The following is a 23,469-nucleotide window of genomic DNA, read 5'->3' as shown; positions in this document are numbered from 1 at the left end:
CAGTGAACAAGGCTTTGTTGTGGTTTGTCAGGCGTCTGGGGAGGGGGAAACGAAAGCAAAGACGTGGCACAATGCAGGAAACCATCTCAAAACACGTCCGTTTGATTTCAGATGCTGAACCTCAGAGGTCGCAGCAAGGCAAAGAAACACTCAGCCGGGGAGGCGCTAGACGAGCAAGAGAACAAGTCCCTGGTGATAGAGACTGAGATGGACAGGCTGAGGATCAACGAAGAGGAGGAGGCAGAGGAGGAGGGGAGGAAGAGAGGGGACAGCGGAAGGAGCCAAAGACCGAGCCTTCAGAAGAGCGGAGACGAGGCGCTGCATCAAAAGGCCTTCTCGCTGCTGCTGCAGCGCAGGGCTTCTGTCGAATATCAAGAGGAGGAAACCGACGTCGACGCAATCCCGCTGCCCAGGCAGGAGAAGGCGGTGAGGTGGACGGATTTCTGTCCGGGCGACGAGAGGGGGATGAAGGAAAAGGTCAGGGTGGAGGAGCGCATCAAACAGCAGCTGTTCTCCGGAGTTTGTTGACGTATCTGCGAACGGAGCAATCGGAGGGAAGGGAAAGTTTTTTTAACATTCAGTTTGAATTCCTGTGGAAGAACTAATCCGGAGCAAAGCATATGCAGTACAGTGCTGTGAAAAAGTATTTGTCCACTTGGAAGTTCTCCAAGAAAGTGAAACCATAAGAAATCTGCAATTTCTTATGGTTTCAGGACTTTGGTGCATTCATCTTAGTGTTCATTTGGTAAAGTTGCGCTGTAGAGTTCCCTGCTTTGTTTTGTTGACTGTTTTTGTAAAAACTGTTAGAAATGTACAGTGCTGCACAGCTTCTCCTGCCAATGCCTTAAGTAGGACATATGTTTTTGGGGATTTTTATTTTATTTATTTTTTTACGTTTGCTGTCTATTTTAGGCTAATGTGACATCAATTTGCCCCATTGCCAACCATTTCACACCTGTAAGCCAACCATCTAGTATCCATGTCCTTAGTCAAATCCATAGCAGTTTCTTCTTCTGGTATTTAAATATTGTGATGAATTATGGAGACAAATAGTCAAATCACAAAACTCTTAAATTTCTCATAGAAAGTGGTTTATTTATAAATTATTTTCTATAGAAACAGATTATTTATTAGCTTGACTTGTGGTTGGTAAAAAAAAATAAAATAAAAATCAACTAGTGGCAACACAGTTGGGGACAAAAAGACCCAAACCGCAAAATGGCAACGAGCCAAAATGACCCCATGAGGAACTCCTGAAGGTGACCTTTGCCCCCTTTTCACTAACTGTTTCTGAAGCTGCTACGAGGACATGTTGTTTTGTACATAAAGAGTGAGTTTCTTACTTGTAGTCCAGGTTGTAAACGTCTTACGCGGTGGAAGGTGAAGGTTTTCTCGTTTTGTACTAGGAGTTTGAAGTTTACTCACAGTATAAATAAATGTAAATTACACAAAGTGTCTTGCAAACGTATTGTCGCTCTTTGAGCGTTGTCATGTTTTTTGTTTTTTTTTTACTTTTACAACCTTAAACTTGGATTTATTATACAGGTCCTTCTAAAAAAATAGCATATTGTGATAAAGTTAATTATTTTCCATAATGTAATGATAAAAATTAAACTGTCATATATTTTAGATTCATTGCACACCAATTGATATTTTTTAGGTCTTTTATTGTTTTTAATACTGATGATTTTGGCATACAGCTCATGAAAACCCAAAATCCCTGTCTCAAAAAATTAGCATATTTCATCCGACCAATATAAGAAATGTGTTTTAATACCAAAAAAGTCAACCTTCAAATAATTATGTTCAGTTATGCACTCAATACTTGGTCAGGAATCCTTTTGCAGCCTTCAATGCGGCATGGAGACAATCAGCCTGTGGCTCTGCTGAGATGTTATGGAGGCCAGGATGCTTCGATGGCCTTAAGCTCATCCAGAGTGTTGGGTCTTGCGTCTCTCAACTTTCTCTTCACAATATCCCACAGATTCTCTGTGGGGTTCAGGTCAGGAGAGTTGGCAGGCCAATTGAGCACAGTAACACCATGGTCAGTAATACCAGTGGTTTTGGCTCTGTGAGCAGCTGCCAGGTTGTGCTGAAAAATGAAATCTTCATCTCCACAAAGCTTTTCAGCAGATGGAGCATGAAGTGCTCCAAAATCTCCTGATGGCTGCTGCATTGACCTGCCCTTGATGAAACACAGTGGACCAACACCAGCAGCTGACATGGCTCCCCGGACCATCACTGACTCTGGGTACTTGACACTGGACTTCTGGCCTTTTGGCATTTCCTTCTCCCCAGTCTTCCTCCAGACTCTGACACCTTGATTTCTGAATGACATGCAAAATTTGCTTTCATCCGAAAAAAGTACTTTGGACCACTGAGCAACAGTCCAATGCTGCTTCTCTGTAGCCCAGGTCAGGCGCTTCTGCCGCTGTTTCTGGTTCAAAAGTGGCTTGACCTGAGGAATGAGGGACCTGTAGCCCATTTCCTGTACACGCCTGAGCACGGTGGCTCTGGATGTTTCTACTCAAGACTCAGTCCACTGCTTCCCCCAACGTCTGGAATCGGTCCTTCTCCTTCACCTCTTCTCGTTGTGCAGCGTTTTCTGCCACACTTTTTCCTTCCCACTGAGGTGCCTTGATACAGCACTCTGGGAACAGCCTATTCGTTCAGAAATGTCTTTCTGTGTCTTACCCTCTTGCTTGAGGGCGTCAATGGTGGCCTTCTGGACAGCAGTCAGGTCGGCAGTCTTACCTATGATTGCGGTTTTGAGTAATGAACCAGGCTGGGAGTTTTTAAAAGCCTCAGGAATCTTTTGCAGGTGTTTAGAGTTCATTTGTTGATTCAGATAATGAAGTTAACTGCTCGTTCAGAGAACCTTTTCATGATATGCTAATTTTCTGAGACGGGGATTTTGGGTTTTCATGAGCTGTATGTCAAAATCATGAGTATTAAAACAATAAAAGACCTGAAATATTTCAGTTGGTGTGCAATGAATCTAAACTATATGACAGTTTAATTTTTATCATTACATTATGAAAAATAATGAATTTTATCACAATATGCAAATTTTTTGAGAAGGACCTGTATTTTCAGTAACAGTCACAAAGCTGCGTGCCACTGTTAAGTGGAAAGAAAATGTGAGTTGGTTTCCAAAATTGTTAAACACTAAAAAAAATGTGCGCCGTGCATTTGTTTTCAACTTTTCTGCTTAATACTATGTAGAATCACCTTTCACTGCATATAAAGTGGCAGGATTTATGGGGTATAGAGCTACTAACTTTACACATCTAAAGACTGAAATGCTGCCTTTACTATGTTTTGCCATGCCGTGTGTCCAGCGCATTATTTAGGGTTAGTTTGCATTTTGAATGCAAGTCAAAAAAATATATTTTGGCGTTCCAAACATCTTCCACAGTTTTACACAAGCCAAACTTCTTATGACTTATGACTGTTTTAACAATGGCTTTATTTTTGCTCCACTTCCCCTACAGTCTTCACAACAGGTGGATTTATTCTGACATTAAATTACGCACAAGTGGAAGCTGTTTCCTAATATGAAATAACTTGGTTGCACTGGATTTTAATTGACGTGCGAAAGAGTAAAGCAATCCAAAATTCCCGCCACACTTTTTAGATTATTGCACAAGTTTATTTTGCTTCCACTTGACATTACTCACTATTCCCTGTATTCGTCTGTCATAAAATGGTAACAAAATGCATTGAAGTTTCTGTTGCATGACAAAATAAGCATAAGTTCCAAATCAGTTTTACAGACATCTATTGAAAAGATGCTTCATTAGATGTGTTGACCAAGAAAGCAGGTAATCCAAGTTCCAAGGCGTATTTGAAATCCGCAGCAGCAAATTCACAGCCTGTTTAAAGAGGCTCTCAGTAACTACAATATCATCACTGCCAAGATCAAACAAACCTTTCTGTAAGAGAGCAATACAATCACAAGACAGTAGAGGTAGATGATCATTTTATGGCAGGGAAATGAGAAAGCATTGCAACATTAGGTTAGGTCAGGTGAAAAACAAAGTCCAGGAAGTAGACCCGTCCCTGTCAAATCAAAAGCAAAAAGGAAACCTCCCCTTACTTCAAAAACTGGCCAAACAAGTCTTTAGATTAGTCATCGCTGAAGTAAACAGAAGAGGCAGATAAACTAAAAAGGAGGTTTGGAATGAATCAAATTCATTCTTTGACCATTTGATATTTCAGATGGTCAAGAGCTAATCGGACATGAATTTATAATGAATATGTCAGTCATACTTAAGGGAACTGAGATGAGACCAGCTTAGTTGTAGATTTACTGCTTTACAGTTCTACCAATGTGGAAAAAGTGCTGCCTTTCATCAAGTGGAAGAATCGCTCCAGCTCTAAACTCTAAATTTATACCAATTACCAGCATATGCATTATCCAACTCCAAAAATTAAAAATAAAACTAAGTGATAATATCCCAAGAGGAATACAATTTTCAAACATCATAATTCTTGTACTGAGTATTTTAATAGGTACAACCTTTCGTGTGGTTTGTCGTTTTTCTCAAAAGCTGAAGGCAATAGAAAAGTTTTATTTGCAATAAATGACCCAAGAATGTGTTATTTAGAAACAAGCTCTTTATTTGTTTCCTGGACTACCTGTGAAGTGTGTGAGTGGTGTAACAGTTGGGTCTCGGTTTAACAAGAAGGTCAATAAAGTGTTTGAAGCCCAGACTGCCTCAAATTTATTTATTTTTTTTTTGTCTTTCCTCCGTTTCACTTCCACGTTATCATCACAAACGGGGGAACATTACAACCCTTCGCTGAGAAACGGCAGCGAGAAGCTCGCCGCCGTCTCTGAGGGACGCTCGGTGATCCGTGCCAATCAGAGACCACCTGGAGGTTCCATTACAGAGCGCCGCGGGACGCCTAACCTGCCCTGGGATGGAAAACTGTTTGCTGATGTGGAAGATGTGTGAGAAAAGAGACTGTTCAGATGATGAGCACTGTGGGAGGGTGTGTGTGCGTGCGTGTGTGTGTGTGTGTGAGAGGAAAACGGTACAGTGGTGGCCAAGCATGTGAGAGATTGTCAAGTTTTCACTTGATGTTGGGAAAGGAAAAAAAGATGCAAAGTGTAATTACTCTCATGTAAGGGGAAAAACAAGCTCATCGGAAATTGATTTTTTTTTTACTTTTGCAAATGAAGTTATTCTTTTTGGCACATAAAGTCAAAGTTTCGATTTTAGCTGCTTTGTTTTGAGGTTTTAATAAATGGCTCTAATAAATGTGAAGCCAAAGTGAACAAGCACAGTGGCAAATTCTGAAAATCCCACAACAATTCAATTTATACAAGTTAGATTATTTTCAAATTGATCTAGAGCAGATTCCAGCACACAACAGGAAAGCTGCTGTTTTATTTGGCATCAAATATAAGATCTACATGCAATGTTACACTGATGGACGGCTGCACACAGCTGTGAGGCTATAAAGAAATGTTGTGAGCTCTTAATGTCCCATTACCAGAAATTGGAATTGGTTGAAAACAGCGTCAACACATCAAAGACAGGAAATTGGGCACAAATCTGTGACCGGTGTATCTTTAAAATATATTTCAGTATGAAACATATTCCCAAAACTAAACTTTGCAAGGATTTTGTTGCAAATCTTACAAATCTCACTCTCAACTTAAATTAGTATTTGCTAGAAATATGTACAGAAATTTGACATTTAAAGCCAAAGATGTTTTCCTGACTGTAATTCAGGAAAAAAAAAACAAAAAAAAAAAACTATATTTGATTCAGTTCGCAGTTCAGGGATGCCGTCATAGACCTTGAATGTGTAGAGAGGCATTTCCTCCCTTTGAAGGCCACCAAACGTTCCAACTTCTCCTACCACCACTTCTCAAACAGGATCCTGTCCTTTGAGAGGCCGACGTCCATGAGGGTTTTTGAAACCGCCTCTATCATTGGCGGCGGTCCGCATAAGTAACACAAAGTCCTTTGTGGGTCCACGTTCGCCTGCAACTCCTCCGCTGTGATTCTCCCACCTGAGGAGACACGGGGGAGCAGAGGCATTAATTAAGACGTTGAGGCTCGTGGTATGCAAGCGGCTTGGATGGAAGCCGGCTTCACGTGATGAAACAGATAAATCAAAAGAAAAGCAGACTGCGGAGGAATGCGACAGTCAATCAATCATCCCCGGCTAAACGAGGAAACGGTTCTGTGCGCAGATTACTTTTGACGAATGGCTGAAGGTGCGGCTCGACTCCTGCCCTCTGTTGCGTGACGTGAAAGTTGCAGGTGAAGTTGTTGGGAAACTCCCCACATTTCTCAATGATGGAGCTCTGGAAGAAAGAATAAGAAATAAAAAAAAACAAGTCAGGTTGTGACAGACTGATGGTTATTGAACCTTTTCAGATTTTGTCACATTGAGGGCTGAAAGAATTAATCAAATTACTCGTGGTGAATCGATTACTCAAATCATCGTCTAACTTAGTAACTGATTAATCGTTGACTGGAGTATACAGACACAGAAAAGGCCATTTGCTGAAAGCACACAGAGCGGTAATTCAGTCAAAACTGTATGAAAAATATACATTTTGCACTTAAGATAAAAATACACCATTGTCTCTGAACATGTTCTACCCAGAACCTCTCAAGTGGCATAGCTTTAGCTCCACTCGGTTCAAATTCTTTAACATAAATCTCATATTAAGCACATTTTACTATCCAATTATTAATCTGTTAATCCAAAAAATAATCATCGGACCAGCCCTTCACTTTATTGACGTTAAGTAAAGCAGAAACAAGTGAGCTTTTCACATGTTGATGCCAGAAATATATATTTTTTTTCTTTTAGCTGCAGATGCATCCTTTGCTGCAAAGGTTTTAGGCTAAAAAGATTTTATTTTCATATTTAAAAAAGGAATTTAATTGTTTGTATATTTCTAATGTGTTTTTAATATTGCATAAAAAAGGCATGAGTGGTTAACTGAATAATCTGCAGAATGTGCCACATTTTTTAATCCGATTAATCGGCAGTGTAATCGATCGATCGATTAATCAATTCATCAGAAACCTTAATGTGACACACATTAATGTTTGCATCTTCAACAGAAATTCTCCCAAACATTCTCACTCTAAGTGAAAAACATGCTGAACCTTGAAGAGCAGTTCCTCGGTGTTCTTGGCGCTGTAGCAGAGGTGAGCAGAACCGATGTTGAAGCGCCGACCAGCGGAGGACTGGTTGAGGCGCAGCAGATCCGAGGTGTGCAGCAGGATAGAGTACAGCGGATTGATCCCGACGCCGCCGGCAACCAGAAGCAAATCCACAGCTGGACCCGAGGGCAGCGGGTCGAAGTAGAAGTCCCCGCCGACACGCATTGCCACACGGGAGCCCACTGTACACTGACGGAAGAGAACAGACGACGAAACCGTTTCAGAAAAACAGAGGAAGATCAACTTAATAATAAAGAGAACGCAACAAAATGCGTGGGTTTCTTTACTTCAAGTTATTTATTTATTTTTTTTCATCTGCTCTTGTCTAAATGATAATACATTCTTTCTCAAGCTACTAAAACAGTGCCTAACTGTTCCTGGAGAACGATATCAAAGAAAAGGATCAAATCATCCCAGAGTGGAGAAATGTACGTCTCTGAACGCTCAAATGAACGCCGCTGTTCCTCTGATCGTTTTTATCACGAGACTACATTACACCCACAGGGATCTGCAAAGGGAAAGTGAAAGCTGAAGGAAAACATAACATAGATTCGAAGAACGACTAAAAAATAAATTCATATTTTATTCAGAGGGGAAAAATAAACACTCACTGCCTCCCCGGTTAGCACTTTTTTTTTTTTTTTCACAATCCTTTGTCCCCTCCTTTTCAGTCGTCTCCCCTCACTCACCACAGTGTGGACCCAGTGTGCCGGGGGATGTTTGGCGTACTTGATAGCCAGTTCGACCACACCCTCCCTCTGCAACAGACCCGGGCTGGAGCACATGGAGAAACCTCCCACCTTCTCCACACCAGGGATGTAGAAATCCACCCTGCACCAGGAAACGGCACAATGCAAAAACATAAACCCCAAACTGCCGGTAAAAACCGATAATTCAAGTCAATCTTGAGGTGGCGAAAACGTGCTGAACTGCGGGGTCAGAGGCTGAATGAAGGTAGAGCGTCGCCCTCTGACCTCGACGAGAAGAGCGGCCCGTTCCAGAAAACCCACAGAATGAAATCAAACCAGAAGTGCAGCTGCCTGCTGGCAACTTTGTTCCAGTTGCAGCACGTTTGTTTGCCACAAAGCACAGCCACATGTGTAGCCAATGTTAAACAGCTGGACTAATGTTTCAGCAGCACAATGATCCACTGTTACGTTAGCGAAAGATAAAGGAGCCACACATGAAGGGTCTGTCGTAGTAAGGAAGTCATGTCCTCTTTAAAAAAACGGCATATTTACAGCCAGTTAAAGCAGGACGACTGGTTGCCTAGCAGCCACCAACACCATGTGTGCTGTCCAACAACAAAAAAAAGGCCTGCTTTCATCAGAGAGCCTATTTTTAATTACGTTGAGTCTAAAATGTCCAATGTTACTAAATGGATATCTTTCATATATCTGCATAATATGTAAAGTTCTGTCAATATTTACAGCTTGAATGTCAAGTGGTTGAATCTGACCGAATGCTGCCACCACGTGGTGGCTCCGAGTACTGCAGATAAAAAAAATATTAAAAAAAGGATTTACAGACCGCTCTGGTTGATAAAATATGAGCAAACAGATTTGTATTTTTAAAATGATTTCTGCATTTTGGAAACACGCAAATTCAACAAGATTAATAATTAACTGAGTCCATAAATCAGTGAAGATCTTGATTGCTTACATAGAGGTGTACACACAGTGTGCTCTCACCACTGTCCTGCTTTGAAGCTGAAGTCTGGGTGCACGGCTATCCTCAGCCTTTTTACTGTTTCCGATTCGGTCACGATTCCACAGACTTGGGCGGGATACAGCGCCTACATTAGGCATCCAAACAAACAGACAGACAAATAAAACACATCAATAAAATGAGGAAGGGATAGCTTTTTACTACAAATTCACATGACTGCTTTCAAAGCAGAGCTTACATTTTGTCTGTAGTTGCTCGCTGTCCTCTCTAAGTGGTCCGTTTGTTTTTTGGAGGACATATTTCTTCTGATGGAGATGAAAAAGACGTTAGAAAATAGTTTGTGCAAAGAGCTTGAAGCTATACAGGGAGCACTTGTATTAAATAAAAAAAAAATAGAGACATGGAGTTTGAGCTCAATGTCAAGAAAGGACAATACACTAAACAGGACAGCGCACAAAAAAATACACCAAATTATCTCAAGATTTCCTGTACACAAATGGAGACGAGCTAAGCGTTAACACTACTACTTTTCAATCATATAATTTTATATTGCTATAACATATTATTTCTATACGTCATACAGGCAAAATGTGGGGTAAAGTGGGCCAGTCAACCAAACTTACTTTAGATATAGTTTGTTACCTTTTCTATTTTAGTTGTGAAAAATGATTTAATCTAGATTAAATTTACCGTACAAAAAGCAAGATTCAGTGCCTCTCCACTCCTCCTGTACTTTCTAGGACCAATATTAATTCCAATAAAAAATATCTTCCATCTTCCATCCATTTAATCCAGGTAAGGTGCCTCTGATGTCTATGCTTCTGGAGGAGACCATGTCTTGTGAGTCACAACCATCTAAAGGCTGCAGAAAATCCTGTTGTTTTTGCTTTATTTTCTGACAGTTTTTCCTTCCACTCAACTTGCGTAAGCATGCTGGGATATGGGACTCTGTAAACCGTCAGCTTAGTTGGCAAACACATTTTAGTGGCTTACCCACCAAGTCTCCCCCATGATTGTTACGCCTTTAAATATCCGTATTAGTAGTCATTTTTATATTTATTCTTATTTTCAGAGCGACTGAATTTAACATTTTAATTAGCTGTAGCCTATGCTCATCAACAATAACAAAAATGCTTCAAATAATTAGTCTACATAAAAACTCCTCAACAAATTTCACCTTTTGAACTTAATTCATGAAATACACATTTTAATGACATTCTCATTTCTGGAGGTGTTTGTGTATTCATTTTTCTAGTGACTAAAAGTTATTAGCAAAGGGGTCCCCACTGAATTTCAGGCAAACCAAAGAAGAGCAGAGCAGACTCACCTGTTTGAGGATCCGGGGCCCAGCAGCAGCCTGCACAGCGGAGCAGCAGCAGGACTCTGCCGGGTGAAGCGTCGAGCAGCGGTGCAAATTAACCCGCAGGGGGCGCTCATCGCTACCCGGCTTCCTGTCAGAACAGACAACATCTGGAAAAGCCGAAAACTGTCAAAACTGCTGAGAGTCACACATTAACGGTGTTAAAGTAAACCTTTTTTATTTTGCAGTCGTTTAGGTTTTATTTGAGGAGCTGATTATGAAATCTACAAAATTTAAACTGAAGCAAAGGCTATCTACAATAAGACAATCTACCTTAAAATGTATTGGTTTTAGTTTAAAATAGTACTAGGAATCAGCCGATACCCCTTTCACATTATCAGGTTGTAAGAACAATAAAAATGTTTACTTTTAAACCTAGAACATGGAAGTAAAACAACATTATGTACTATTGAGATAAATCTAAATGGAGTTTGGTGTGACCTCTTTGGAGTAAGCTAACTAGCTGAAGCTATATTAAAGCAGGGTTTTTATTCCGCTTTGTTGTTTCGGGTAGATAGAAGCTCGATTAATTTTCTTACCTAAACAACGCCAAACCGTATTCCACACAAATTCAGGTCATATATTTCTCCACTACAACAGTAATAACCTTCGGCATGATAGAATTTCATGACATAAGATTCATTGGGAAAGCTCACTTCTTCGGAGCGTTGAAACACCTGGCATTGAGTTTAGCAGCGCCCTCCTCTGGCCAAATGGCGTGTTGTATTTTGTGACCAACTGTGGCGAGGTAGAATCTAGAAACAAATGTCAGTCCAAGGGGAGATAATGGCACAAATACAGACAGATTAACATTTGAAGTATATATATATATATATATATATATATATATATATATATATATATATATATATATATATATATATATATATATATATATATATATATATATATATAAAATCAGAAAAACAATTCAGTTCACACATCTGTTTACCTTAGAAAAAAAACATCTTCAATTAATAGCTAATTAAATAAAATCTAACATGGTGAGAATTGACTACAATATAATCAAATAGCCAGATTCAGATCCAGTTCAGTTCAGTCCAAACTATAATAAAGTACGGGCAGATGCATGTGATCATTAAAATTCAAGTTGTAAGAGACCAGGAAGAGGTTTATGGAGGATTGTAGCTCTCCATGGAGAAACTGTAGCATTTAGCTTTCAGTTCATTGTTCAGCAAGTGAAACCTGATATGTTCCTGTTTTGTTGCACTGGGTCATTCCCTGACATAAAAAGCAGCTGCTGTCATCAAAAGCATTCAAAAGTCCATTGTATATTCCCAGTACAGCACTTTTCGACGGCCAGACCAGCTTGGTTTCCATTGTTATCGCCTTGTAAATATTTATTATTTCTCTTTAGAATATATGTAAACATGTAGAGAGAACACTAGGATATCTGGGTTTAAAAATGTAAAGCTCATCATGAGTGAATAAGTAGCACACTGAGAGCATTTCTGCAGAGTGTTCATCTAAAAAAAAAAAAAAGATTAAAAATATTTGTGTATTTTTGTGAACTTCAGACAAGTTTTCATCTCCCAGCTGACACTGACACTGGAAAAATATTACATAGATCCCTGTAAAGAGTACGTTTGTTGATTCTGTGTTGTTTCCATCAAAGCTAGTAACAAACGTTTGACAAGGCACTTGTGTTTTTGGCTCCATTTTGTGGTAAACTAACAGCATGCAGTGAACTGCCACAACCTTAAAGGCAGAAATTCTAGAGATATTTTAAGATGCTGAATGTATACTCTTTTCATTTAAACATTTTTTTGATTATACTGCCAAGCCTTCTATTAACCTTAAAGCTATTGTAGGTTTTAAGTGTGGCTTAAGGAAAACAAAGTCAATGTTCTGGATTGGTCAACACAAAGCCCTAAACTCAGTCCTATTGAAAATGTGTAGGTCGAGCAGAAAGGTGTGTTTGAGCCATTCAGTCTACAAACACAACTCAGTTACACCAGTACAGTCAGAAGGAAAGAAACGCTTGTGGAAGAAGACCCAAAACTTTAAACCCCAATCAGACAAACAGTTCTAAAATCATCAGAAAAGTTAACTGTAATAAAAAAAGAAAAACAGTCAGCAATACAGACACAAACGTAGCGTTGAAACAATATTTTTGAAATGAATGTATCCAAGTAATCACAGGTCAGAAATACAAGAGGTAAAATTTCAAAGAAAAATCTCTGGTATGTTTGTACAAAAATAATTGATCAAAGAAAAAAAAAAGACTGAAACACTCTTGGTGCAATGATGACATTGTTCACTCTCAGTCAAAGGATAGAAATGCAAAAAGTATTCCTTGATTCTCTTTTTTTTTCTCTCTCCTTACTTTGCGTTACTGGGTTTCTCTGGCTCTTCCCTGTTGTCAGCGAAACAGACAGAAACCAGTCTGGAATTACAAACCCAAACAATCTGCTTTCAACATGCGTAAAGCCACAGTCAGGAAATAATGTTTCCTAAACTCCAAAGACTTAAAATACACAGATAACTATTAGCATTTTGAATTATTTAGGAATAGCGAAGTTTTTCTGTAAGATTCATACTTATTAAGTGTCTACACACTCATTGTGGTACAAATGGTAAAAATGGCAATGTGTATTATCAAATTACAGAGAAAGCCAGCTGCTTACTCAGAAGGATTTTTATGTTTAAAACTAGGTATTGGGCTGTGCTTAAAGATGTGCCTTTACAGTCGCAAATATCTTTATTGGGATCTCACGGTATACACAGTTAACAGAACCATGTTTCTGTACAATTAAAATTTTACGTCTAATTTCTTTTAATCATTCCTCTTTGCAAACTGCACAGTCAGATTGGATGAAAAACGTCCATGAACATCAATTTATAATTCTTACCACAGATTCCAGATCTGTACTTTGACTGGGTCGCAACCTTTTATTGTCAGAGCAGAGAGATGTGCTATTGTAGTTCTAGTGCTGAAAGGTGAATGTCTACTCCAGGCTTCCATACAGGCTGGATCTGTGGCGTGAACAACTAATAGCTGTCCAGTCCACAGATTATTCCACCTGAACCGTGGATCTCTGCATCTCCTCCAAAGTTAACATGGGTCTCTTGGCTGCTTTTCCGGTTTTCGTAATCGCCAGCATTGAATTTCATTCATGGGCATCAGCGTAAAGAGGGCTTAATACGGCGAACATTGAAATTTGTAGTTGTGAAATGACCAAATGTGGAAAATGTAAATATCTCCGCAAGATACTTTGAATACGCAAACAAAACCTAACAGAAATATGTCAGTTTTGGAAATAAATAAATACATAAATACATACATAGACCTAATGTCTATATCTCTATCAGTTACCTGTCAGCATTTTAGTGCAGAAAGACAATGAATCTATTGAGTCAAAACAGCTTTATGAACATATACTTGAAATTACATAATTTTTAAAAACACTTACTTCTACACAGTGAATCTCACAAAGAAATTCATTTTTCAGTCAAAAGAACACTGTGTCAGATGTATGTGTGTGTACAGTAGAGCTGTTTGTCTGCATATCTCAGCGAGTCTCTCTGTATCACTTTAGTAAGAACAACATTTAATAGAAACTCAGCAGATACACAGAAAGGAAAGGCTTGCAACTGTTAAGATTCCTTTCTGCATTCCTGTGAGTTTTCTTCCTCTGTTCCTGCACTAGTCACAGGTCAGCCTCAATGTACAGGTTTCATATTTTCAAGAAAGCCCTGAAGAAAACCTGTCAAACAGTACGATCCTGAAATTAAAAAGACAATTAGAGAGATTAAACTCATTCCATTAAGACAGATTGTGGTTTGCTCCACCCAAGTGCTCTGCAAGAAGCAACTGTTTCCGAGCTGCATGGGAACTGTTTAACCAACACCAAGAACAACCCGACCCCTGTTGCCGTTGGTGTGGAAAAAAAAAAAAGAGTTTGCATGTAAGAAAATTGTCATTAAAAGTCCTAACAGGTTTGAGTTCTTGTAAAAAGTGAGCGAACCATGCTCATGTTTTTGCCGTCCTTAGAAACAGTAGCTGCTCACTTCCTTCACTGGGCTTGTTCTTTTCCCAGCTGACTCTACCAGTCCAACTGGCTGCCTTCCTGCCTTCTTTCCCATGAAAGAAGGCACGACTTTGTTCAACCTGTTAGCCAGTATTTGAGAGAGCCAAGAAGATTTTTTTTTTTTCAGCTATGCACAGACACCTTGCTCTCGTCACGAGCGACTGTTCCATGCGTGATGCAAACACATCAGCGTCATCACAAAACAAGCCTTTACGCAGATTCGTGTGCCTTGGTCTGTGCGCTTGTGAGTCAACATAAATATTTTTAACACACTTGAATGGGTGACATCACGTTTTAATTTATTTCAGGCCGTGACCTCTGCAACAGTTTTCTGTACGGGAACGTACAATGGCATTTTCCATTGTTGGGGACAATTAATGAAAATTATGAATGTAAAAAGTTGGTATGTCGACACTTTTTTCATTTTTCCTTCAGCTTTATGAAGTAAGCTAGTAATCATAAGCTGGAAGACACCCTAACCTTGCAGTCTTTATTTTTTGGCGTGGCGTTTGTTTCGTGACATGGAGGCCGATCTCCTTTTAAACGTGGTCTGTGCAACGACATCAAAAGAGTTTAACTTTAATTTGACTATGTTCTCACAATATTTCATTGCCTTGCTTCTGCAGAAAACTTTAAACAACCTCTAAAATGTTTCTTCTTCAGCAATAGATTCTTGTGCATTGAAGGTAGGCGGTTGTGGTTGAGTGCATTTATGATTATTTTCACAGAACAAATTGTACCCGCAATCATTGTCATCAGTTTGTTTTGCAACAGTGAGATTTTTTTGTGAAGGTATCTTTGCTTTTGTAAATTGTATCACCATTTTTATTACTTTGGTAGTCAATGGCAATCAGTTATTACCAAACGAGACGACATTCATTTGCAAATAGAAGCAGGGATGCTTTTTAAATACTGACATATTTCAGCTGGTTTCTTTTCTTTCTATGCATTTTTAAATACATCCCCTCCTTTGAGTTCAATACTTTTTCAATCATTTATCCATTGAAATGCCAAAAACTTCATTTGGGGACTGACTTGCTTTGATGATAACACTGATAACAAGCAATAATAATTAAACAAAAATAATAAATTACTAATTTTTTTCTTTACAATAAGTACAATAGTACCTTGTCCCGCACATCATTTATCAAAAAACAAGTGATCCCATAATAGCATCTTATTAGAATAGAATGTACCAACCAGTTCTCCTAGTACATGTACTTGTTCTTGTGTGAATTTCTGTTCTTGTAGTGTATGTGTATGCCCAAAATTACTTTTCATTCTTCTGTAAGAAGGGTGTGAGGCCGCAGCTCTGAGGGAAAAATTGTTTCAGGTTGTACTAATTGCTCTTCGGGTGGCAGCAGTTCAAACAGGGAAAAGGGCGTGTTGTTGTCTCTGTTGTGAGGTGTTCATATTTGCCAACAGTAATCCCACTTTTGACTTCAGGCCACCTTCGGCAGCTCTTTTCATCTTAGCTGTAGTTCAGCTTGTGACACAAGGCAGGTCGGGTCTGTTTTGCACATTTGAAGAACTATTATTGTTAGACCTTTTTAACATTTTATCAAGTTACAGTCACCAGTTTCAATACAACTTTTGGACGTTTTATGCAATATATCCAGAAAGTTCTGCATAACTGTGGAGAAAGCCAACATTACTTGTTCTAAATGACTTGTTGCAAACCCTTTCCAGATGTTTCACAAAATTTTTCTCTGGTGATTTCTCAAATCGAAGCCATAATAATGACAGTGAATAATAGTGCTACTGTTGACAGCTTATCCTGTCTGAGCTGAAGATTTCTTCTTCTCTTGCAGAAATACGACGGGACTTGTTGTCACTTCTTTCATCAATGATCTCCTTTAGAGTCCTATCAGTCACAAAGGCTTTGTCTCGGTAGTAGAGACACACAATTTTATCGGCATGGTATCGGCATCGGTCGATATTAGCTGTAAAATTTAAGATAGGACATCGGCCATTCCGTCAAAATAACTCATCGATATAGAAGGTGTTGTTTTTATATGACAAACCAGTGACAATGACGCCTGCACCACAGCACAACATCAAATTTGCGGTGTTTGAGTGTTGTCATTGCCTTGGAGAGCGCAAATGTCATGAATACATTTGGCATTAAACGTAAAGCAAGTTGAAAGTATTACATCGTTTTCAGACTCGTTTTAAGCATTTACATTTGGTAACAGGCTAAACTTACAAAGATAATGCAGTATTTTAATTCCACAGTAAAGAAAGCCATATAGTTTCAGAAAGAAGACATAGGAAAAAAGAAATATTGGCGTTGGTTATCGACCAAATGAGATTTTAGTATATCGACACATCAGATATCAAGCAAAAATTCTATATTGCGCATCCCTACTTGGTAGTTTGTCATTATAAAGTACCCTTCATGTTTGGAAAACAGTGTGTGAAATCTAAGAGATGTTCAAAGTATCCCATCTCGTTTTCTGGTCCAACCCTGCTGTAATTCTCTGCACAACTTTATCTCTGATCTGTCTGGTTTGGTCTGTTATGATAACATTTGTTCACTAATCTTCTCTTACAACTTTCAAAGGTCGTCACAGAACAATTTGTTTCAGGTAGACTTTTTTTGTCTAGGGGTACTTTTGAAGGTATTTGGTTGCACTGGATTTTATTTAGAGTCTTCAGATTGAAGGGGTCTGAATAAATGAATGGCAACACTGCAATCTTTGAGTAAAGAGTTCTGATTTTGAAAACCATGTTTCCCTTTCTGCAAACATCACACTTGTGTGCTGCTCTGGATTGGTTTACCACAGAAAATCCTATTAAAATTGAAGTTAGCAGTGGGTTTTTGACAAAATGTGAAAAGTTTATGGTGGATGATTACTTCCTGAAAGGTACTATAATCGCGATAAGTGGTACATCTCCTGTGTACTTGGTTCTTTTGAAGCTTTTGATTGACTTTGTGGAACCAAGAACCAAATATTGGTTCCACATCTCTGGGTGAAATGATCCACGTTTATTAAGCTTTGTTCTAACTTAGTTTTGGCTGAAGTTGTTTAAACATAACAGGGCTTAACACTCAGCCCTGTGGAACACCTTTAGTGAGCTGTATTGATCAATTATAACATATTGTGGCTGATTTATTTTGCAATTCCGCAGCTCATAACCACAAAGGGTTTTTCAACAGAAGTTCTTGCACATGTTCGGTGCTGCATCCAGAATTTGAGCCGTTACTAGATCATAACACTGCTTTTGTTCTTATTTTACACATCAACATAAAGATTTTTCTGAAATATAGCAAAAAAATATTCTTAGGCATTTGTTTGAAATCTAAAAACATAATATTCATACAAGAATATTCTGATAATGTAAGGATTTGTTTGTTTCTATGTATTCATTTAGGTTTCTGTGTCTATTGAGTCTCCTGTCTACCCTTTCTTTGATCGTTCCCAGCTGTGTGTCGTTTCCCTGATTACCCTCTGTGTATTTAATCCCACCTGTGTTCCTTGTCCCTGGTCAGGTCCTTTTCTAGTTATCGAGTCTGCTGTCAGTTGTTTACCAGTTGCTAGATTAGCTTCTAGCTCTACTCACTCTGTGCTGCCTGGATCTTTGCATTTTCATCATTAAATCTTCATTTACTCTCTGTAACCTGGGTCATTTTCCTCACCACCTCCAACTGCAAAACATGAAGGATAATACCCAAATAATTTAATCTTTAATTAATAGTTTTACAATTAGATTCTCCCTCTCTCAACAGACCAAATTTTCAATTGTGCTTGTTACAAATCTCAACCAGCGTTTTAGACAGGAAGTGAAACCACATTTTTCCTATTTTTCCACACCTTGTGTGAGACTGGTTCTGTGTGTACTTTTGTTTTGACAGACACCTGTTTCCAGGTACAGAAACAAACACATGGAGGAAAGAGCTTTCGCAATTCAGGGCACTGTTTCAAAATCTCTCGATGGAATCACTCAGCTTTCGACACACATTCTCCACATGCTTCTGTGCGTTTCAGTGGACTCTTTTAAAAGTGTTCCTTGATACAGAACAAATGGGCTCAAAGCAAGATTTGCTGTCATAATGAGGTAATGTTTATTATGCGGATCCTAATCTAAAAGGATATACTTTTTTTCTGTCTGATTCAAAGTCAATGATCAATCTTAAGTGAAACAAACTGTGATATTTTTCCATCACGTGAAATGAGACGGAGCTTTGCAGCAGCAAAATTTTAAAGTGTGACACTGAAACGACAAAAAATATGCAAAATTGCAGAAGGATAATTTTATATTGGTTTAAGGTGCAAAATGTAGGAAAAATTATATTTTTTTGTATTAAAAATTCTTAAGTCAACTCTAAGCGATTCTACAAGATCTTTAAGGGCATCACTTTATAAATAATTGTATTTATCAGTCACTTTCAGTTCTTCTTCTTTCACATATTATCTGTCTGTATAGTTAAAATATTGAAGTTTTTGAAGCGCGTCCATGCCTACCTTTGTCTAGATGAGTGCCCCAGGTATGCAGGCCACCGCCTGTCACCGGGAAGCAGCGCCGATGGCACACATTCCTGCTGCCAAAACCATGAATTTCACTCTCACTTAAGGGGAGAAAGAGAGAGAGAGAGAGAGACAAAAAGAGACTCCCTGTCTTCCTCTCTCTGTGTCTGGGTTTCTTCTGGTACTCCCTGTTGGCAACAGCCCAAACAGACAGAAACCGCTCAGGGATTGCAAGGTCAACAACTTTTAACAGCGTAGGATCACTTCTAGGAGATTTAAAAAGACATACAGATATAGATACAGGTATGGTTCCTAAAATAGACCTTAAATGTTGCAATCAAATAGTTTGGTTGCGCTATTCCACACATTTGACACTGCAATTACAATCACAATTCCATTGAGTGGCCCAAAAAACAGACAATGCATACAGAAACAAAGAACATTGCAAATATATGCATTAAAAAAAAAATTATTTATCTGCTTTGAAAATCATTCACGTGTGATCAACCGATATGAAATATCTGATACGGACATTACTGAATTTATATTTAAAAAAATGTATTTACAGTTTTTGAAAATAAAATGACAACATCCTAAAATAATAGTTTGGAAAACACAAATGAATTACTTACACACCGGCATCATGTGAGAGTATTGTACGGTAATGCTTGTTGTGTGAGTTTATATTTGCAGCTAATCAGGAAGCAGTATCTTTCTAGATCCTTAAGATAGCAGCAGATTATGTTTGGTGTTGTCGTTTATTACTGCCGCAGTGTTTCCTGGTCACTTGACATACAGCGAGACAGTTTCTACATACAGATGAAATAGAAATAAATTATAGAGTAATTATAAAGATAAAAACTGATATCACGGCTAATTTTGGCAGCAATGATTTTAACACTAACACCTGCTTTAAATCCGTGTAGATGATCTCCAGTTCCCTGAGTGTAACCTGTTTTATTATTATTATTATTTATTATCTAGAGTAGATAATACAACCCCTGCTGAATAAAGAATAAAGTTCCCACCTCCCCTGCTCCACTCCTTTGTATGGTGAGCAACAGTCTAAACATGATTTGGCTCCGCGGCTTGGGTTGGGTTAACCTGATACAAAGGAGTCCTTTTTATGCGTTATCTGCCGCGGAAGAGGCGCGAGCTCCCATGGGGTATGTTGCCACGCAACCATAAAGCCCCACCCACAGCCGCTCCGGACTCACCTGGGCTGTTCTAAGGTGACGCGCTGGGCTCAGCCAATCGGCAGCGAGAACAGGTGGCGCTGGATGAAGTTTCGGGCGGAAACGTGTCGGTTCAGAGGAGGTTACGCTGCTTCTTATAAGTCCACTTTACCGAAGACCGGTTTAGAAAGTAGGCGAACTGTTTAACAAGAGCGACAATAAAAGCGATACTAACTGTTTGGTGCGGGGTGTTTGAAGTGTCTTCTGATTGAAAATGGATTGCGCATCGATTCTTTGAAGGATTGTTGTCACTTCTGATCCTAGATCTGTGGGATCAGTGGTCTAATAAGAAGAAGAAGAAGAAGAAGAAGAAAAGACACGGCGTCCTAAAAGTTTTGGAGATATCTTAGGACTGTTAATAATATAATTTGCCCAGCGATTTGGACTCCCTTTAACTGTTACCATCTTTTTTTCCCACAACTCAGGTAAGAGAGCACTGGTACTTTTTCTTATCCCATGCATATTCTTGACATGTGATTCACTCTGATTTGCGCTTCTGTTCTCACGACTCAATAAACCAGTTTTACAGACAGGCTAAATATGGCTCCGCTGGTTATTCATGGGATTAGCTGGTGAAACTTTGGCCCAGAAACCGAAAATATTCCAATGTAGAGGTGTCGAATTACCTTTACGTGGGATTTATTGTGTTTTTTAAGGTGATAAGTAAAATGTCAAAGATGTTTCAAAGTTGTAACTAATAGAGATGCACCGATCAACCGGCCAACGACTCGGAATTGGCCAATTTTTTTTTTCTCGGATCAGATGGTCTGCTGTCAAGTCAAGAAGTGAAATGTCTTTTTAATAATAATAATAATAATAATAATAATAATAATAATAAACTCACCTATTTCTGTCAGTAAATTGACCAACCACCTGAATGTGTGTTTATGAATAAGTACAGATAATAAATCAATCTTTTTCATGTAAGCAAACACACAAGTTGGGCAGCAGAACTCTTCAGTGCAGATACTGCCGCTATGTGAAGCTACTCAAAGGAGAGCTTGCCCAAGGCAAAGCAAACCAAGCCACTGCTTAAGGCCCTGAAACCAGCCTTAAATGTTTGGAATCTTATCATCATATAAGAATTTGTATGATTTTTTTTTTAAATTGAGAATGAAAATACCATTAGATTCAATTTGATGGTTTCAGCACCAATAAATTGCAAGTTTTTGAAACGTGCATGCTTTAAAGTAAATTCACTTTGTGAAAGATTCAAAGAATCATCTTTATGGGATGTTCTTGACAGGAAGATGGGCCACGAATCAAATTCTGCTTAAAGTCCCGTACGTTGCCTGACTCAAAGATACTTTCAGTATCAGTGAGGTGTTTAAATTGCCATTTTATCAGGAAGCTGTACTTGCTGCATGTTGAGAAACGGTAAATCATATCATGGAGTTTGTTGAGGCTAAAAAGAGAGCGAGAGCTGATAACAGGAGGGCTGAACAGATTACAGCAAAAGCTGCTCTACTGTATCATTTCGAGCTTTCCAACCTCTCCCTCACGTCACTTCTGTGTGTATAAATAGATCAACAAACAGCATGTACTTTGTTGCACTGTTGTTTTAGGTTTAAGACGGATCAGAAAAAGGCTAAGGACAAATGCTTTGTTGCCTATATTTTTTTTCCATTTTCTGTTAGAATCAAAACTAGGACCTCTCTTGGTCATAAAAGGCCACATCAGTATCTTTTAGTTAACATTCTTCTTCTTATTATTATTATTATTATTATCGCATGTACTTTGATAGAGTTGGAAATGTTGAATCCAACTCTAAAGGTGTTGCAAAGTTTTGTTCATTAAAAAAATAAAATAAAATAAATAAATAAATTTTCTTTAAAAGTGCTTCAATCTTTTTTACAGGCCCCAACCAGCAGTTCAAGATGACAGAGAAGGTCCCATGGTGGAAGGTGTTCATCCCAAAGAAGAAGAGTGCGGATCCTTACGGCTTGGGCCCAGACTTCAACCCTTTCTCCCAGCAACCGGACAAGCTGAAAGACCTGTCTTCTTCGTCCAAGACCGCCACCGACCAGACCGTCCCCGCGCAGGGCTCCAGCTTCCTCAGCGACGAAACCTTCGACGACTCCAAGCTGGAATCGGTGTTCAACGAGCAGACGTGCCGCAGGAACATGAAGGTTTCCCGCTCGGGTCGGTTCAAGGAGAAGAGGAGGCCGCGATCGACCCTGCCCATCGAGGAGAAGGGGAGGGAAGCCGCAGCGGCAGGGAGGGAGGACAAACGGTGACCCTGGGAAAAGGGGTGTGTGTGTTTGCGTGTGTGCGTGTAAAAAAGACTGCTTCACAGTATTGCTTCAAAAGAAGGAGTGGGATTTAAATAGTTGAAGGAACTTTGGTCTCATGAGGCATTGTACTGTACAGAGCGCTGGGGATGATGTTCACTTGGGTTTTATATCAATAATGCAGAATTCTGAATACGAGTTGAAATATATTTTTGAGATTTAAGACATTTTGTAGGGTTACGTTACAAATGTCATATGTTTTCTTTTGCTTTTATCAAGGTTATTGAACCGTTTTGCACATGAAATGCCACAAACGCAATTCAAAGGACAAGTATGAGAAGCAAGGGGCTGGTATCGGATTCTCTTTCTATGAAAATATTGAGTAAAGGTATCATGAAATGTACAGTGTCGCATCGTGGACTGGCGACCTGTCCAGTGACCGTCCCACGGTTTTTTCCCCAACTGTAGTTTAAACCAGCAATATCTTAAGGTTGATAACTGGGACTTCTTTAGTTTCTACATCTAAATTGTCCACTGCTTTTGCAATTAAAATATTTCCAAAAGGCAGAATTGGTTCACCTAAAGAAGCCATCTTTAAGCTGACACTGAACAGCAGAAACTTCTGTGATGGAAATATTTTTGAATGGTTTTGAAACTACATTTTTTTCTAAAAACTAGATTTTTTTTTTTCATTCTTTAATATTTTTTTTTACAGTTCATCAAATCACAATAACCTTTTTTTTCCCTAAAAAAAAAAGGAGTAATCAAAAGCTGTTTTTCTCTCAAAAAAGTGAAATGCCTCTTTGAAATGATATACCAAAAAAATTTTGTAGTAAAAAAAAAAAACAATGTTAAAATGCTACAAATAATTTTTCTATGATGAAGGATAGTGCTTGTTTTTGCAAGACCTTTGCAAAACGTTTGACTCTGGGTGGTCTGAAGGATTCTGGTGAAGGTGAATCAGACATTTGCCAGCAAAAAGCAGAAGCTATTTTAATGAAGGATTAAATTCAATCAGGCATATTTTTACAAGGTTTGTTGCAAAGCTGCCTCTACTGAAAACAATATGCTCTTGGTATCCAGATGAAGACATGACATGTGATATATATATATATATTTTTTTTTTAAATTAAAAAAAGGAGCTGTGTAGTTTTGATCATCTGTGAATGCTTAACACGAAGGCAAAATTAGAAATAAATCTGCGACGGCTGACTCTACCGGTGTGTGTGTCTGTGCGTTAATGTCCCATGAGTGT

At 38.8% G+C, this 23,469-nt stretch overlaps 3 protein-coding genes across 6 annotated transcripts in view; 2 read left to right on the top strand and 1 right to left on the bottom strand.

Moving 5' to 3' along the window:
• Nucleotides 1–4,714, top strand: part of rftn1a (raftlin, lipid raft linker 1a) — a 42,038-nt gene extending 37,324 nt beyond the window's left edge. For all 3 annotated transcript variants that reach the window (XM_008421669.3, XM_008421668.3, XM_081612225.1), the window contains one exon: nt 112–4,714. In XM_008421669.3, the coding sequence (XP_008419891.2) occupies nt 112–528 (417 nt within the window). In that variant the 3' untranslated portion in view covers nt 529–4,714. The remainder of the gene's footprint in view (nt 1–111) is intronic.
• On the bottom strand, nt 3,966–10,948 carry oxnad1 (oxidoreductase NAD-binding domain containing 1). 2 transcript variants are annotated; one of them, XM_008421666.3, is made up of 8 exons: nt 10,767–10,948; nt 10,195–10,337; nt 9,106–9,172; nt 8,891–8,994; nt 7,889–8,030; nt 7,143–7,388; nt 6,217–6,325; nt 3,966–6,028 (listed from the first exon to the last, which is right to left on the bottom strand). In XM_008421666.3, exons 2-8 carry the CDS (start codon nt 10,335–10,337, stop codon nt 5,871–5,873), a joined length of 969 nt encoding a protein of 322 aa, XP_008419888.2. In that variant the 5' UTR covers nt 10,767–10,948; the 3' UTR covers nt 3,966–5,870. The 2 variants fall into 2 exon arrangements, with proteins under 2 accessions (XP_008419888.2, XP_008419889.2); XM_008421667.3 differs by having other exon boundaries at nt 10,195–10,318; nt 10,767–10,946.
• Nucleotides 10,949–20,062: 9,114 nt separating this feature from the next.
• Nucleotides 20,063–23,431, top strand: LOC103472212 (proline-rich protein 15-like). The gene is made up of 2 exons (XM_008421664.3): nt 20,063–20,408; nt 21,841–23,431. The coding sequence occupies exon 2, from the start codon at nt 21,861–21,863 to the stop codon at nt 22,218–22,220; it is 360 nt and encodes a 119-aa protein (XP_008419886.1). The 5' UTR covers nt 20,063–20,408; nt 21,841–21,860; the 3' UTR covers nt 22,221–23,431.
• The last annotated feature ends 38 nt before the right edge of the window (nt 23,432–23,469 follow it).

This window comes from Poecilia reticulata, chromosome 11 (assembly GCF_904066995.2).
Source record: "Poecilia reticulata chromosome 11, P_reticulata-male-v2, whole genome shotgun sequence".
Classification (NCBI taxonomy): Eukaryota; Metazoa; Chordata; class Actinopteri; order Cyprinodontiformes; family Poeciliidae; genus Poecilia; species Poecilia reticulata.
This window is presented reverse-complemented; position numbering and strand designations above follow the sequence as displayed.